The sequence below is a fragment of the Periplaneta americana genome, chromosome 1 (genome assembly GCF_040183065.1).
Source record: "Periplaneta americana isolate PAMFEO1 chromosome 1, P.americana_PAMFEO1_priV1, whole genome shotgun sequence".
NCBI lineage: Eukaryota > Metazoa > Arthropoda > Insecta > Blattodea > Blattidae > Periplaneta > Periplaneta americana.
The window spans coordinates 136,251,132-136,269,698 of record NC_091117.1 but is presented as its reverse complement, the minus strand read 5'-3'; the positions used below and the strand labels follow the sequence as shown (position 1 = coordinate 136,269,698).

The 18,567-nt window shown below is 36.0% G+C and overlaps 2 protein-coding genes across 2 annotated transcripts in view; one reads left to right on the top strand and one right to left on the bottom strand.

The window, feature by feature from the left end:
• Positions 1 to 17,134, bottom strand: part of rl (Mitogen-activated protein kinase rl) — a 536,876-nt gene extending 519,742 nt beyond the window's left edge. The window contains exon 1 of the mRNA XM_069827948.1: positions 16,974 to 17,134. Coding sequence (XP_069684049.1) covers positions 16,974 to 17,104 — 131 coding nt within the window. The 5' untranslated portion in view covers positions 17,105 to 17,134. The remainder of the gene's footprint in view (positions 1 to 16,973) is intronic.
• A 96-nt stretch (positions 17,135 to 17,230) lies between these two features.
• Polr2J (DNA-directed RNA polymerase II subunit RPB11) lies at positions 17,231 to 18,139 on the top strand. Its single transcript, XM_069827962.1, has 4 exons — positions 17,231 to 17,407; positions 17,496 to 17,585; positions 17,671 to 17,845; positions 17,936 to 18,139. The coding sequence occupies exons 1-4, from the start codon at positions 17,355 to 17,357 to the stop codon at positions 17,969 to 17,971; spliced, it is 354 nt and encodes a 117-aa protein (XP_069684063.1). The 5' UTR covers positions 17,231 to 17,354; the 3' UTR covers positions 17,972 to 18,139.
• The last annotated feature ends 428 nt before the right edge of the window (positions 18,140 to 18,567 follow it).

The window sequence follows — 18,567 nt, the reverse complement described above, 5'->3', positions numbered from 1 at the left end:
CCACCACAAGCAACCATTGGAACATGTCTTCTACAAGATAACCATCGACAATATTACCAAAGCGGATAATAAATATAAGACCGGAGCGAAAGGACCGTGCACCAAAACAAACTACAAAGTGCAGGTAACGTGTGGGGTGAGGACGAGCCCTACGATAAACACGAGGGATGCACAAGGTTTTAGTTACAACATTTATGGCGGAGCATTAATTGAAATTATATTTTCCAAAAACACACAAAACGAAACAACACAAATTGCATAATGTTATCATATACACATTTTAACAAACAAGCAATTGTAACGTTGAAATAATTCAATGTAACAAATCAAATTTTGCTACTTATATGATGTTGCTTTCAAGCAACATTTTTTACGGTCATGAATTTCATTCTCTGTATCACTAACATAATATCACCGTCTTCTGTAGCCGAATTAACATAACTACAGTATATTGGTCTGAAGTGACAACACTATTTCCTAAACATAATTACAGTACTAGTGGAGAAATTTAATCTATTGTGGAGGAAATTCATGAGATTGGAGATTCATACATATGGATATCTGTCCATAAAATGACTGGTATTGTAGGGAGATACATTGGTAATTTAATAGTTGGTTAACTGGACAAAGGGCGCCTGGAAAACATCTACTATTATGCTGTAGGCAGCTAGAAAAAGTAAAAGGCCAACACAGTGTTTATTTTGTAAATTTAGGTCTAAAAGTTCTATATCCAAATGGAATAGAAGACACAAGAGTCCTTTGTTGTTGACAGATGCAGCTGCACCCATAGTCGTAGAAGGAAAGTTTCTTAAGGCTTAGTCAGAATTTAACTCACATTACATATTTAGCATACGCGTTTTACCGCATTATGGAGTACTTTCGAAATGAGTTTCAATGAGTGAAAAAAATATTTTTTTCTCGGTTGGGATGTTAATAAAAGCTCATTATAGGTTAACGGAAGTTATCAAGCACAAAACTACCATCAGAGCTTCTGCTGACATGTTGAGATATATGGTTGAAGGCTACGAAATATAAAGTAACAACAAAGCATTAAGAAATGAAGATTTGTCTTCCATCGTGCTGCATACTCAATTGAGAAAAAACATGTAGTCCTTCGAAAAAGGGACTCAAAGAATTTGTAGACGTATGTATGAGGGAGTGAGAATGAGACAGTCCAAACAGAAAATAGGCAGTGCAATTTATTGACATTATTAGTAATAAGACGCTCATACACAAAAAGGAACAACAAAGCATTATTGGTATGGATTCCATCCCGAAATTTCATACATTTCCAAACCGTTCGTTTCTAATGTATGTCATCCGATGACTATACATCAAGATCGACAGTTGAATTAAATGCTACTCAAAGAGTCCTTTAACATGTACAAAACACATTATTGTTCATATCACACAACCATTAGAACGAAATACACAACTTTCACTTTTTAATTTCTCACTTAGTCGAACATATGTAATTTAGAAGTTCTTGTTTTATTTCATTGCACGGTCTTAACATTCACTATCGCCAGAGATATCAGGAGTTGGAGAAGCAGGCACACTGCTTGCACAAGAATCCGGTGCATCTATACTGATGTGGATGATAAAATTAACGACTCCAGCTTCTTTGGGAAAACAGATTCTGAGTAATTGCAATTTCCCTGTTCTGTCATTCGGAAATCTATTCACGACCCTCTTTCTTAATTGCTTATACCTAGTTGTCGTAGTCGTTCTTCCTATATGCCTTTGTTCAAGAGTATTCAAAGTAATTTTCGCTCGAAATGAGCAGCATTAGACAGTTTTTAAATAATCACTTGCTCAGCACTTTACACTTGGTGTGAACGACTGGAATCGTAAGAGATGAAAGAACACAATTTCAATATTCGATTTAACAGGAGAAAAATTCTCCTTATTCCCTACAATACAAGTGAAGTTTCCGAAATAAAAAAAAAAACCGTTCGAAACAAATTTCGGCCTCGAATTGTTATTCTATAGCAAGAAGCCCTAATGAAATATGTATCCGAGATTCTGAACGAGGATTAAAATGTTCTGAAATGTCGTAGAAGATCCTACTTACCGTTTCTTCTGAAATCCAAACATCTGTTCACGTAAGGGACATAAATTTAAATATCATTTGGCGTCGAAGTTGTTTATCTCTCAAGGTCTTGTTAATGTAACAGGGAATATTCATAAGTTACAGTAAGGATTAAAGCGATAATAACAACCGTAACGCTCACCTTCGTAGTATACACAGCCGAGCATTTTTACAAACTCCACGCACAACACACACTAGCGTGTTACGACTTAAGTTATGTAGCCTGAGGCATAAAACGAAATTACAGTAAAACATCTCAATTAAGCTCTAAATTTTAAATGGACAAGAAATGTTAAATAATTCACTCCTGTTTTATCAGGTTTTCTGAGTTCAGAATTTTTCGTTCTTGACTTGGTAACTAACAAGAGAACGAATGGTGGAAATGGCTACAATACTTCCACAAAGTTTAGAAACTACATTAATTCTGCTCCATATCACTGTCGGAACCCATATTGTTAACTGTGTTGACCACTAAGTCCGAAACGTGTCCTCAGTGGTTTCGCGGTTAGCATGCTAAGCCGTTCAATCAAATGTTCACGGGTTCAAACCCGGCCGAGGAAGATAGATTTAATGGGCAATAAAATCCTGAGCAGGGTTTTCGCCAGCAACGAAATGAAGTTCGAAATCTCGTGTCGTAGATTTACGGCAAGTAAATCTGATAGAGGGGTGCAAGCAAAATTCGTCAACCATTTCTCGCCTACGTTGAATTTCGACACTGAATAACCTCCAGAAAATCCGTAGTTAAATGAACTACTGCTACTGCTGCCGCCGCCACCATTTTCACAACCAATAAGGAAGGCTCACCAAGTGATAATGGATTTTCACGACGATTGTTCCCCATTCGTTCCACTTGAAATAAGAAAGCTCCCTATAAACTTCTACATTCGAAGAAATGCTAGTTTTCGATATAATAATTTTTTTTTCAGATTAATTTCAGAGCTATAACAGCTAATGCAAACAGTGCTATGTGCTAGACATATCAGGCAATAAATTCATCTAGCTGCATACCGTACTTTCAAAACCTCTTTAAATAATGTAAGTTATGAAAATGACATACCACATACATAATATTCATGAAATTGACTATAGAATAGTCTACAGTAGGCTATGAAGAATTTTTAATGAAATGTAAACATACCCGAAATTATTCACTGTACTGATCACAGTAGTGGAAACCGTTGTAAAAATGCTCATAACACAGTGGAACTTTGCACCACGAACATTTCAGCAAAATACGTTTTTCACAGTCAGTTTTAGCGTAGTTCTGGACATCAACGTGTAAACAGAATTCTACAGGAGTGACGAATTTATTAGGTTTGTTGTCAATGTACCCGACTTTATGCCAGCCATATTTAAACATATTCACGTATCTAAGAGATGAAAACTGATCATGCGTTAAGGACTGCAATTTTATCACATTAACTCTCTGATGCAATATAATATTCGTGCCAAGTAACAAAACACTACCACAGAACTTCCTAATAAAGTTTTGCCAAGACTTAAAGCCATAACGTCAAGAGGATGAACAATCGGAGCTGTGTGCTTTGGAATTAACACTTCCACCGTCTTACCTTCTGGAGTTATTCTTTCTATAGCCTATCTATCTCGGTAACTGGCCCACGAGTCTACCAAAAGAATGCTATGATCATTGACAGATGGAAAGTATATTTCTTGAAGCCAATTGAAGCGATTAGTTTTCATAAGCTTCCCCGATTTTGAGGGAAATGCACAAACATTTGGGGCCTTAAATATTTTCTTCTTCACGATGACAATGAGACTTACATGAGTGTCAAGCGATTATTTTTAAAAATCATATCTCGAAGGCTAGGCCTTTTCCAGATGTAGAAATTTATAGTGAAATTTCTTATTTCAAATGGAACATATGGGGAAAAAATCGTTGTGAAAATACATTATCAGCTCGTGAGCTTTCCTTTTAAGTCCGGAACAACTACATCAGTTTCCCAGTGCATCTTTTCAATTATTTTCATGCGCCTGCAGACAGAATTCACTCTAATACAGCGGAGTGACTTAATCGAGAATTCAGTTTGTAATCTGTGGTAATCTATGACGCGAAAAATCTGAACTATAGTTCTCTAAAGTATGGTTTTAATTTCCACTGTGTTCAAAACGATGCGGGGTTATTAAGTATACTTGCATAGTGTCCAGAAGAAGATATATTTCGGACCTACGAGCACAAATTGGCTCCATCATCGAGGAAAGCAGGGAAAGAGGAAATGAGAAATCTATCTGTTGGATGTATTATCAAGAGATGTTCTCAGGTCCACATCAAAAGAAATTCGCACTTCACCGTTCTCTCTGACTAGATGCCTTGTAATCAGGCCTATTCAGTTTTAAGACCGACAATATTATTTCGATCACATATCGAACAGAAAATATTGTGAATGTTTTCTTCTACGAAGTAGGAATGCTAACATTCACTGCAGTCCATTCAAAGACATGGCTCACAGACCGTCTATTGGACTGTCATTAACACACACCCGGAACAAAAAGATTGACTCCTTCATCAGAACTGAAGCCTGTATTATATTTTTTCCTATGTTATACAGTAGAGCGTCTCGTTTAGGCACAGTGAAAACGTGAACAAAGTGAAGGTAACGTGTGGGGGGAAGACGAGCCGTACGATACACACGAGGAATGCACAAGGTTTTAATTAGAACATTTATGGCGGAGCATTAATTGAAATTATATTTTCCAAAAACACACAAATTGCATAACGTTATCGTATACACATTTTAAAAACAAGTAATTGTAACGTTAAAATAATTCAATATAACAAATCGAATTTTGCTACTTATATGACGTTGCTTTCAAACAGCATTTTTTACGGTCATGAATTTCATTCTCTGTATGACTAACATAATATCACCGTCTTCTGTGGCCGAATTAACAAAACTACAGTACTGTAATTATGTTTAGGAAACAGCGTTGTCACTTCAGACCAACATAGGCTACTGTAGTTTTGTTAATTCGGCCACAGAAGACGGTGATATTATGTTAGTCATACAGAGAACGAAATTCATGATCGTAAAAAATGCCGCTTGGAAGCAACATCATACAAGTACTCCTGGTTGAGTGTTAGAGAAGGCCGTATGGCCTTAACTCTGCCAGGTTAAATAAATCATTATTATTATTATTATTATTATTATTATTATAAGTAGCAAAATTTGACTTGTTATATCGAATTACTTCAACGTTACAATTGCTTTGATTTTATCTATAGTTATATTATGTAGGACCAAAAATTAATCTTTATGTAGTTACAATTGCTAGTTTGTTAAAATGTATATATGATAACGTTATGCAGTTTGTGTTCTTTTGTTTTGTTTATTTTTGAAAAATATAATTTCAATTAATGCTCCGCCATAAATGTTCTAACTAAAACCTTGTGCATCCCTCATGTTTATCGTACGGCTCGTCCTCTCCCCACATGTTACCTGCACTTTGTTTACGTTTTCAGTGTGCCTAAACGAGACGCTCTACTGTAATTTGTCACGGGTCTCCTTAAGTTAAGTTGTAAAATAACCTATTAAAAAAAAGACTAAAATGTAAGTCCAGCTACGGAGTTTTACAAATTGTGCAGCAGCATATGTACATGTTTGGCTTTTATACAGTAGTTGTAGGAAGTTGCTTTTGAAGTAAAAAAAATCGGAGCCAGAAATGGAATGCTTCATAATAATACTACGAAAGAAAGGAACCAAAAACATCTGTAAGACATGCTAAATTTCGTTTTCCACACGATTATTAAAGAACTATTTGCAATTACACTCTTCCCCAGTCAAAAGGAGTAATCATATTTTATTTCCTAACTTCAAAATATCAATTTTATTCTAGGAGGTCAAATAATAAATAAACAGTCTCATGCTTCGACTTTTATCTTCACGGTATAACCGCCGGTGCTGATTTCATCATAGAATGATAAATGAGCTAGCAAAAAAAAAAAGCATAAAAAGCATAGCCGTTCTTAAAGTTACAGTAAAGATAAATCCCCTGTATCCGCTCGATATACAATACCGCGTTCCTGAAGTCCATACAAAGTCATTTCCACCGACAGAGCTACCAGATTTCTTAGCTAAGAACATAATCGTTCACTATTTGTGTTACATTCACTAACAAAGATAAATGAAATCAGCCGCAATGTAAGTGACGGCCAAGGTCCGCATTGTGCAGCGTTGCATGTTTAAAGCCACTGTCGTGGGCTCGAAACCCGCCTAGAGCATGGATGTTTTTCACTGTCAATGTGATGAAGTAGTCCGTGCTAACCCCACGTAATGGGAGTCTCACCGTGCGTACATCTGGTGTTACTTATGGCTTTTAAGGAATTCGGAGGATCATTGCCGCCCTCACATAAGCCAGCCATCGGTCCCTATCCAGAGCAAGAATAATCCAGTCCATACTATCATATCCCACCTCCCTCAAATCCATTTTAATATTATCCTCCCAACTACGTCTCAGCCACCCTAAAGGTCTTATTCCTCCAATCTCCCAACTAACACTCTATATGCATTTCTGGATTCGCCCATACGTGCTCCATGCCCTGCCCGTCTCAAACGTCTGGATTTAATGTTTCCAATTATGTCAGGTGAGGAATACAATGCGTGCAGTTATGCGTTGTGTAACTATCTCTATTCTCCTGTAACTTCATTCCTCTTAGCCCCAAATATTTTCCTAAGCACCTTATTCTCAAACACCCTTAATCTCTGTTCCTATCTCAAAGTGAGAGTCCAAGTTTCACAACCATACAGAACAACCGGTAATATAACTGTTTTATAAATTCTAACTTTCAGATTTTTTGACAGCAGACTAGATGAGAAAAGCTTCTCAACCGAATAATAACAGGCATTTACCATATTTATTCTGCATTTAATTTCCTCCCAAGTGTCATTTATATTTGTTACTGTTGTTCCAAGATATTTGAATTTTTCTACCTCTTCGAAGGATAAATCTCCAATTTTTATAGTTCCATTTCATACAATATTCTGGTCACGAGACAATCATATACTTTGTCTTTTCGAGATTTACTTCCAAACCTATCGCTTTACTTGGTTCAAGTAGAATTTCCGTGTTTTCCCTAATCGTTTGTGAATTTTCTAACATATTCACGTCATCCGCATAGACAAGAAGTTGAACTAACCCGTTCAATTCCAAACCCTGTCTGATATCCTGAACTTTCCTAATGGCTTATTCTAGAGCGAAGTTAAAAAGCAAAGGTGATAGTACATCTGGCGTTAGGTTGAAAAAATTTCAACTTTGAACTTAGGGTAAATTTAGCCGTGGTAGAATAAGAATAAACGTCACTCCAGACTCCAAAACAGATCTTCAGAACGGAATAACTTGAAACAATGACTACCCTAACGGAGCAAAGCAGAGATAAAGGTAAGTATTGCTACATCAGCTACACCTATTTTCAGGAATTAATTCTTGAATCATTCGTGTAAGGATTATGAAATCAACATCAAGCAAGTCGACCTGGTTGGCGCTGGCCTTCTATGCCCAAGGTTGCGGGCTCGATCCCAGGCCAGGTCGATGGCATTTAAGTGTGCTTAAATGCGACAGGCTCATGTCAGTAGATTTACTGGCATGTAAAAGAACTCCTGCGGAACAAAATTCCGGCACATCCGGCGACGCTGATATAACCTCTGCAGTTGCGAACGTTAAATAAAACATACCATTTTTAACATCAAGCACACACTAGCAGCGGAGTCCTCTGCCATACGATCGGCGTGATGCAGGATCACAGCTAACGACAACACACGACAAATTTGGTGCTTCAATTTTCTTATCGTTAAGCGGAACTTTCGCTGTAATCAGCTGCGCTACCGGCTTCTATCATTCGACCCGCGAGATAAGTCACAAAACAGTCTCTTACACAGTCATTCGTTATTATCACTAATCGTTACTGTATTAAGAAAAAAATAATATTAATAAAATGTATAGCTTTTATTTAAAAACGGAAAATATTTCCAGGATAATGGAGAAAGTTACACAACTCAGAACTGCACACATTGTATTCTTCACCTGATAGAAACATTAAATCCAGACGTTTGAGATGGGCAGGGCATGTAGCACGTATGGGCGAATGCAGAAATGCACATAGCGTGTTAAGGTAAGCGTCCACTACATCGTATCGCACTCATCGGACGAATCGCACGGATCGGAAAAAGACAATCTTTACTGTAACTGTTATGTAACCGCGTACACTACATCGTATCGCACGCATCGGCTTTCGGTAAATCCGTCCACGTTCCTCAGATGAGCAACTTTTCCGATGCGTGCGATCATGGTCTTCTTTAATAAATCAATTTTAATTGCCCAACTGTTACTATTATGTTGTGCCATGTTCAGTGTCGCGCCAAAATGGCAGACGGAAAACTTATTCCGCTTATAAAAACTGTGAAGAATTATATTACTTGAGGCATTCCCATTACAGTACTGGTAATCAAGTCGTTTCTCACATAACCAATATCTCTTTCGTTTCTTCCTCTTCAATTAAGAAGCATGAAACAGTTACAAATTCTTACTCGCTAACAGTCATAATTAATAGACCTAATCTCAAACTCCTCTGTTTTCAGCAATGTCAATATCGTACGTCATATGTTTTAAACAGCTGATAGAGAATCCGATGAGACGATGAGGTAGAGCCATTACAGTGAACGCACTGTACTTAAAATATCCGTTGCGTGCGATTCGTCCGAGGAGTGCGATATGATGTAGTGAACGGTTACCTTTAGTTGGAAGGCCAGAGAGAAAAAGACCTTTAGAGAAGCCGAGACGTAGATGGGAGGATAATATTAAAATGGATTTGAGGGAGATGGGATATGATGCTAGGGACTGGATTAATCTTGCTCAGGACTGAGACCGATGGCGGGCTTAAGTGAAGGTGACAATGAACCTTCGGGTTCTCTAAAAGCCATTTGTAGGTAAGTACATGAAGTGTAATATCATTTACGGTTTCCTAGGTCCAAACGTGTCACACTTTCCTAAGCATTTCGTCTTTATACGTTCTAGTCTCTCTCAATTTTCTAAAAAGATTATGTATTGTATAAATACTAAGAACTGTGATATCTAGAAAATTATCTGTAAATCTTTTTTGCACTTGATAACAGAGTGAGTGCAAAAGGAACACAAACACTTGCTATTGTATAGTAAATCGTCAAACACCATTTCAATCAAGCAATCGCCACAAAAGAAATTGTCCTTATTGATTTCAAACAGTCCTGTCTTTCCAAAACAACAATCAAGCAAATCATCGAAGTATACACACGTCTAGACTATTGGCCTACCAATTCTTCAGTCATGATAATATATGGAGTAGTTTAATTTCAGGTTTTGATCTTACAAACATTCTGATGGGGGCAGATAAAAAATTTAAATTTTTTTCTTCCACCATGTCAATAATATCAAAAGAAGTGGTTCTACAAATTTTGGCCACTCGACCGCAATTACGAGGGCCGTAAAAAAATAAGTTCGCCAGGGGCCGTTAACAGAAAGAAAACATAATTTCATTGTAAAAATTTATTGTAACAGACACAGCAATTGTTGAGCTATTTTTCAACATATTCCCCACCGGAATTGAGACATTTGTCATATCATGGGATTGACAGAGAGATGCAGACGGCTGTCAAACGCTGGCTCCGATCACAGGCAGTTGACTTCTACAACACAAGGATACAAAAATTGATCCCATTGGGGGATATGTTGACAAATAAAGCAACAATTGCTGTATCTGTTTCAATAAATCTTTCCATGTAATTGTGTTTTTTCTGTAAATGGCCCCAGGGAAAATTACTTTCTAGACGGCTTGGTAACTGCGATTGAGTGGCCAAAATTTGTATAAGCACTTCTTTTGACATTATTAACATGGTGGAAAAAAAAATTAACTTTTTTATCTGCCCCCATCAGAATGTTAGCTTGTTAGCAGAGTGAGGCGCGTAAGGAAAACTCGCAACACACATTCAATTCCCGCCAAACATTCTTGCAGAGGAATATACAAGTTCGATATGTCAATGTGAGTATGAGAACTATCAGCAGAAGATTGGGAGAAGCAAACTTCGCGCTAGAAGACTTGTAACGGGTCCAGAACTTTATAGACAGCATTTCATAGCCCGACATCGCTATGCAAGAGATCATAGGTGGATAATGTAACAATGAGAGCACGTATTTTTCAGTGAAGAAGCGCGATTTTCCTTGCATTCACCAGATGGCATAGAAAGAGTGTGGAGAAAGCCTGGTGAAAGATATTCCTCTAGCACATTTTCGTCCAGGATCGTTTTCCAAAGTTGTTCTGTGATGGTGTGGGCTGTAATAAGCTTAACAAGGACAGAGCTGGTCTTCATTGAGAATGGGAGTCTTACAGCATATCGGTATATGCAGGAAATCCTTCAGGAGTATGTTGTGCCATTTGTTCCATTTATTGGTGATTGTTTCCTGCTCATGCACAACGCACTCCCGCATATGGCACGATGTGTGCAACAGTTCCCGAATGAGGTGGGAATTCATGTCATGGAATGGGTTGCTCGAAGTCCAGATTTGAATCCCATCGAGTATGCAGCTGGAAGAAGGGTCCGCCAGCATTATCCAGACATCATACAAGACCTGCAAGAGGCTCTCCAAGAACAGTGAGAACTGATTCCTCAGGAGGACGTTGCAACATTGATCACGAGCGTGCTTGAGAGGCTGAATAACGTAATTAATGCGAGAGGTGACAATCCTGAAGGTGAGAAGAAAGCGTCAGTGAAGTGCAGTGAACAAAAGAAAGTGTTAGAGTGGATAATCAATGCGTTTTTTAAACAAAACAGTGCAAACATTTTGTGTTACTTGCGTCTTCGTTGCAAAAAAATTCAATTAAATTGTTATAAAAACAAACTTTTTGTTCATAAACAGAATTTTAACCCCTTATCGCATTATGGGACAGATATGGCACATACGGATTTTATATTCATATAAGTTATAATATAAGCGTATGATATTTGAAACTGCATACTGGGACAGATATGGCACACTGTCAATAACTGCATTTGACCATATGTGACATCAGTTGAGAAAGATAGAACTACTTAAGTTATTTGAATATAAAACCGATGTGTGCAAAACTGTCCTATGCGGTAAGGGGTTAAAAGTTCTCTAACTTAATACTGCATCATAAAAGAATAAGAAAATATACATGAAATTCGCAGAAATATAAAATAAATTTTAATTAAAAACACTGAAGTATTTTTGTGCCTCTGAGTGTAATTCCATAAAACAAGGAACTCTTGTAGAAAATATTAAAAATGAACCTAGGCTTGATACTACAAAAAAATATCGTGAAATTATTCTACGTATATCTTGAATCAATACCCTATCTAAGTTATAAGAAAATTGTTTAGGCTAAATAGAATATAGGCTTAGTTAGCTCTAAATCGAATTAAAACATACACTATAAACATCAGCATTCAAACTTAAGCTTTATGACCTATGAGTCTACACCTGTGGAGTAACGGTTAGCGCTTATGGGCGCGAAACCAGGTGGCCCAGGTTCGAATCCCGATCGGGGCAAGTTACCTGGTTGAGGTTTTTTCCGGGGTTTTCCCTCAACCCAATATGAGCAAATTGCTGGGTAACTATCGGTACTGGACCCCGGATTCATTTCACCGGCATTATCACCTTCGTCTCATTCAGACGCTAAATAACCTAAGATGTTGATACAGCGTCGTAAAATAACCTACTAAAAATGACCTATTACGAAAGAATTAATCTTCCCATCTTTGCCTAGCTGTCTAGGTTTTCTTCTTCCTCTTAATATAATATGATATAATCATTAACATAATTTATGCAAAAGAAACACACACACATTATAAACAGAAATCTCATATGTTAAAAGCTAGCAACTTAGCGCTATCTAATAAAGCTTTATTCACGTTCTTAAAAAAAAATATTTTGTCACAAACTTTTCTCCACGTGAAATAACATGTTTATTCGAGAAGAGATTTACCGTATAGGCATGAAAAACTTCAAGAATTGTACGCCAAGTAAAACGGTAAGGCCAATAAAATTGATAACAGCTGTTGGATAAGTCGATAAATGACGAGTAATGTCATCATATTATATCAGTTTAGATTGGGTGTGCCGATCATAGGGCACAATTTTAGTTCTGCGCTAAGGTCACGGTCCTCCTAGACCGTCCTAGGGCATGGTTGTTTCTCAGTTGTCAATGTGACGTCCTGTAGTATAGGGATAATTTTGATCTAGTTGAGGTTCGGAATCGTGTTGATTCCATAACACGGCAGTGTCGTCGTGAGTCCTACCAGACCGTCTTACGTCAGGGCGAATAAGTCAACAATATGGGAGTGGACAAAGGTCAATGGAAGTAATAAAAATTCTTCATAGGTTGTGTTATTTAATTTACTACCTTGTCGTAATATTATGGTTGCGACGAAACTCCGTGTAATATACAGAGTGTAAGGGGTATAAGTGTAGTCCTTTTCACAGTCGTCGGGGACGGTCTACAGCACTCATGTCAACTGATGCCCACAGGCGCAAGCGCGCGCTTTAGAGCTCAGGAGAACCTTAGCGCTTTATAACGAAAAGAGACAGACGAAAGAGGTAGTGTATGCCGTTTGGTCAATCTGTATAAAGGGTTGGCCAACGCTGATTTAAAGGATAAAGGGAAGAGAGCTTATTAAAACTATATCCATGTTAATTTTTAGATTTGTCTGAGAAGTATAAATAATGCATTACAAGAACGTAAGTTTTAATTTTAATGCTCATTTTTCACAAATTTGCTTTTTACTGAAAAGGAATATTTCCTCAAATTTTTTTTTAGAAAAGTCAAATTTTCAGATAGCCTATGTTTATTTAGTAGCCTTACAGGTACTGAAACAATGTTATCGTAAATTAATATATAGTAAATACGTTTTATTGAAGCTAGTGTATTAAAATTTTTGAAAATATTCGCATGAAAAATGTTTGTAAGGAAATGAATTAATACAGCAAATACTCTTACATCATAAACAAAAGATATGTGCCCATGTGTTATGAAAACGTCCGCTCTATAGCTTCAGCAGATTTCGATAAAAGAATTTAATTTTCTGATGATAGGAAGTTGCACACCAATATCAACCTAAAAGCATAATGCGATAAGAGTTCTGTTATGTAGTATTAGTTCCAGTTAAAACATAGCTTATACAGTACCTAGGTAACTTTGCTTTGTACTAAAATATTATTTGGATTAGTTTATTGATTAATTTTATAAGGTTAAAGATACCACCAATTCTAACTTATCATGTCATACTCAATCTCTTTTTTTGGGATGTCACTTTCTTTATGAATGATGTGTTTCATTCACTTAGTACAGTATAGTTGTACTACTATGGAATTTAAGTGAATATTCCTTCTTAACTCTTTATTACGTTATTAACATTTAAAATACAACTGCAATATTAATAAATTGATATTAGTACTTTTGTTTTACAGACAATATAGATAATATCAAACACAAAGAAGCCATATAAAAATAACGACATAAAATTTCACGTTCCGTTTGAAGTTTGTACATCACTGTTTTCTTAATCCAACAGGCTGCTTATTCATATACATTACCCTTCCTCCTTCCATACTTAGCGCTTGATGTCGCGCACGACGTCAAGGTCAGAAAAATGCGCCTGCTTTGACATCACTGGTCTACAGGATCAAAAAATGTCCATACAACGTAGGCGCAAAACTTGATAGTTTTCCCAGAAAAAAAATTTCTTATTTTATTCGCGTTATACTGCTTATATCGTTAGTAAAATTACGAAAACAATTACATCAGTAGATATATCTCGCAAAGAGTTAATATTAGCTTAAATAAATATCTATGTGTTCTATTACGTTTTCGTGAAATTAAATAAAAATGCAGGCTTAAATTTCTTAATATTCTGATATAAGAGCCATGGCAACGTTCAATAGGCAGTACTCTGCACAGACGTATGTACGAGTCAGCTGAGTTCAAGCTCACTGTCCATAGGTCTACTGCCGAGCGGATAGCGGTTCAGTACAGGGTATTCTTTAAACAACTTACAATGTCATTCACAATTTAGGAATATCATATGTTATTAATTTATAGAGAAAGTCGTAATTCAAGTGAAGCAAGAAAGATGTACCGTCAACGTTTTCCTCACAGAAGGTTATCTAATCGGCGAACTTTTGTAGCAGTTTCTCAACGATTATTAGAAACTAGAAGTCTCTTACTCCGTTTCGAAAATCACACAACCAGAAATTTGTTTAAAAATGATAGTGCTTTACAGGAGCGGAAGAGATTAAAATGTTGCATTAGAAAAAAAGTTCGTATAATTTTGTGCAGAAAACCATTATTGTTTATTTTTTAGACCTACAATTAAAAAATGGAGCAATATTGTTACATAAAATGTATATTTACCATAACGTTCTATTAATGAAGCTGAAAGTTTGTATTTGCTGCTCGTTTTATGTAAACAACAATATTGTCATGGTCTGCTCCTGCATTAGAACAGAGGATCTGTTTTGTACCAGTCCGTCTTTATCCGCTTGAGCTGTACTGTGTACTTCTAAACCCCCTCCTCTCCATCCAGCAACGTTGTAAAACGTCTAATATTGTAAACTTTAATAATTAGTTAAATATTGCAATTAGAAAAGAATTGTAAGAACATTTTTTCTTCCTTATGACATGAATAATCAACAGTTAAAATAATGGCACTTATACCCCTTACACATTGTAGATTGTCAAACATTCAGTTCTGCCATTCCTTAACGAAATCAAACTTTTTTTAAAGGGCATATGGTCACATAGTTTTTTTTACTAATGGCGGATACGCGACTTTTCGTCATTCACCCATATGAAGCCACTTGTGTAGACAAATTTAGCGACAGAGTTGTTGCCCAGGATGCGCCATACGAGGCTGGTCTATGTTACACCCATGATGAGATAATAAGAGATTTGTTGAGATGCCACAAGGGAACCGGAGTTCCCGGAGAAAACTCCTGTTTACCTGGACCACAGGCTTGCCCAATACAAGTTATAAATCGGGGGTACGCTGGGGATTTCGAACTCGAATCCTCAGAATTATGTCCAGCGCTCTAGCCACTAGACCACCATGGTGGCTCATACACATCTCTAATAGCAATAAAATTTTACACGTCCTGTCAACTGTGACACCTTAAGCTTATATAAATATATGAAGACATTATGAAATGAAAAAGGTTACGATGTTAAATACTTCACTTCATTCTATCTCGCCTGACGCAAAGCATAAATTTTATTTTAAGGTGAATGATTGTAACAAATATCGGAATATATAGCCTACAGTAGTTTAAAACTGTAAATAACCAGATATAAAATATAAACATTTTTCACATAAATTTCATATTTACATGAATACCGTAAACTAGAAATACTAAATAAACATGTCAAATTATACACTAATTAAAAATAGCCAAGTGTCAACAATTATTCTGGAAAATTTAAAATATTAATGACTAGGCTACAACAAAATGATACTATATAGGCCTAGATATATATGCTCTGGTACTTCAGAATCTAAAGCTGGTAGTTTCGGTACGATTTATGGTTTGTGACATTATGCTTGACAGTAAGCCTGTAGGCTAGAATAAAACTAGTGCACCATGATGACATTAAATTTAATTGCTGGTGTAATGTAAATTAAATTAATTGTTTTGCGATTCTGGTAAGCAATAAAAATCTTTGGTTTATTAATACTACCAAAAAAGGTTTGACTTTTTTTCATGTCTGAATGCTGGAAACAACTCTTCTACTAAACGTCACAAGTATCAGTATAGGCCTACATTCTCTCGATTTAGTACTTGAAAAGAAATTCTATAAACAATAGTAGCCTAGAATGAGACACAAAAAGAAAAAAAATTATCAATTCTGCTATTTACTATTAACTTAATAATTATTGTGATCAGTCATATGGTGTAACTAATTATTCTTTACAGTACAAAAGATAGAGGGGGCGTAACTCCACTGTTGGCCAAACAACAGTTGCCTAGGCTATAAATAGGAATTTATAGGACTTCAAAATAATTTTGCTCAAAAAACTCATTGGTTACAATTTGGAGAGGTTGGTTTAATTCAATAACCTGATTAGTTTTTTTCTTTAAATTGGAGGATTATGATGATTTCTTTACACTGTATTGGTTACGTAATACAGTTAAGGATGTATATCTACACAGTATAAATATTGGATCGATACGGTGACGAACTCAATTTATTCTACGTATAAATATTCCAGTAACATTCGTGCATAAAGTAATTAGGCCTACATGGTATAGCCTAGAAGGCTAGGTAAACATTATGCAATACAAATGACATACACACGATTTCGCGCCTTTTGTATGTAATTCAAAAACTGTTCAATATCTTATACGGTTTAACTTCTTTGAAGTCTGTATTGGTGATTCATGACCTCTACTCTTCCTGATAAAATATATAAACTAAGGTAACTTCAAAATTACTGTTTGCATTTCAGAATGCACGCAACATAAGAGATTAGCATTCGAGGACTAATGACAATTTTTAAGAACACGAAAAGTTTCCGAAAATAAACAATCAATATTCGATTTAATTTAAATGTGTCTGAAAATACTAACCTTTCTATGCTTCAAATTTCTCTTTTCAGAGTAGTATTCCACAGTATCACATACTATCAAAATCCATTCAGTTAAGACACTGAGGTAGCTCTTACAACGAATACATACTGCAAATTTTACGGAAGTTAAGACCGCAAGGAAAGTGGTTAGAGATATACTGCCCAATACATAGAAAGTAAAGTATACACAAATGACACCATTAGGTTAGAAACCTTTGACAGTAAAAATAGAGAGACAATGAATCAATTATACGTACACCACCATTCCATAGGCCCCTTCTCCGATGTATGCCAAGTTTGTATATCTCGGTCCCACTTCAAAAACTTGCCCTCGGACAACTTCCGCATTTGGATTTCCAGCCGCAGCACTCGCTCCTTCCGCCGCCATTTTGACAACTACGACAACTACCTTGTGAACATTTAACACAGTGAACACCTGTGTCGCTAGTAGCGGAGTGTAATTTTCGTTTTGCAATTGTTTCGTTATACAGTGTACACAATCGCCACTCGTGTCGCTAGTTGAAAGAAATGTGTTTTGTTTCTAGAATCTTGACGTGAAGTTGTTTTGTAAGTTTCATGAGATCAAAACATTTATAAATTAAAGGAATTTAAAATTACTATAGCATCTTTTCAGCAACATGAATGCACCGCCAACATTCGAATCATTTCTTCTATTCGAGGGAGAAAAGAAGTAAGTATATATTCAATATAAACGTGAGTTCAAATTGTCTTAGGCTAATTTTATAGATTTATTAATAATGAAATTCATATATTTTCAGGATTATAAAGGAACAAGACACAAAAGTACCAAACGCTGCAATTTTTACAATAAATAAAGAAGATCACACCTTGGGTAATATGATCAGGAAGTATGTTGTACGAATAAAACACTGTTTTTTAATATAAAGTGCTTTTATTTAAAGATACTGCATAACCTTAACTCTTTATTTGCAGCCAGCTTTTGAAGGATCCAAACGTTCTTTTTGCTGGGTACAAACTTCCTCATCCTTTGGAACACAAGTTTATACTACGGATTCAAACTACTTCAGACTATACTCCACAGGATGCCCTCATGCATGCAATAACAGATTTGTTGGCTGAGTTGTCACTTTTTGAAGAGAGATTTAGAGTAAGTTATGGTATTTTGTAATGAGGTGACCAATAAAATCCACATAACAATGACATTCTACAAATTTATAATGTTTGTTTATTCTTTCAGGAAGCAATTAAAGAGAAGAAAGAAGGACTGGATTAGATTGTTATATTTTCAGTAAAAATGCTGACTTTGAACTGAAATTTAAAAGACTTAAGTTCGCATTTCAGTAGTTTGTGGTGAAGCATAAGTACATCGTTTCGTGCAATGAAAGAAATTGTGAGTGAATGATTTGTGATCCAGTGACATAATAAAGAGAGTAAAATACTATGTCGTCTGTTCTGTATATTTTATTATGTTGTTTAGGTCTAAACGTCATTTTCTCATTCACTTATGTCGAAAATTTTCCTTGTGTGAAGAAATTATGGTGAAACTAGCGCTGAGGTAGTTCCGGTGATTTCGGAAGTGAATATCGTTAAATTTTTTAAGGAATGTCTTGTGGAGATGCAGTTGATCGTATATTCAAGGCATAACAAAAGCCTAAACTAACCAAACCTAACCTGTCAGATATATATATATATATATATATATATATATATATATATAAGCGGAATACGAAGGAAACTACCTCACTGCTAGTTTAGCTGACATTATTACACCTAATTGTCCAGTTAAAGTCCCCAGATTTGCGATGTATAATCTCTCTCTGAAGTTTACTGACATATATGAATTGGAAGTAGGATAATATCCCCCAGTTA

Coding starts and splice junctions, on each gene's coding strand:
- Polr2J (XM_069827962.1), top strand. CDS start 17,355: ATGAATGCACCGCCAACATTCGAATCATTTCTTCTATTCGAGGGAGAA. Junction 17,408..17,495: donor CTATTCGAGGGAGAAAAGAA/GTAAGTATATAT, acceptor ATATATTTTCAG/GATTATAAAGGAACAAGACA. Junction 17,846..17,935: donor TTTTTGAAGAGAGATTTAGA/GTAAGTTATGGT, acceptor TTATTCTTTCAG/GAAGCAATTAAAGAGAAGAA.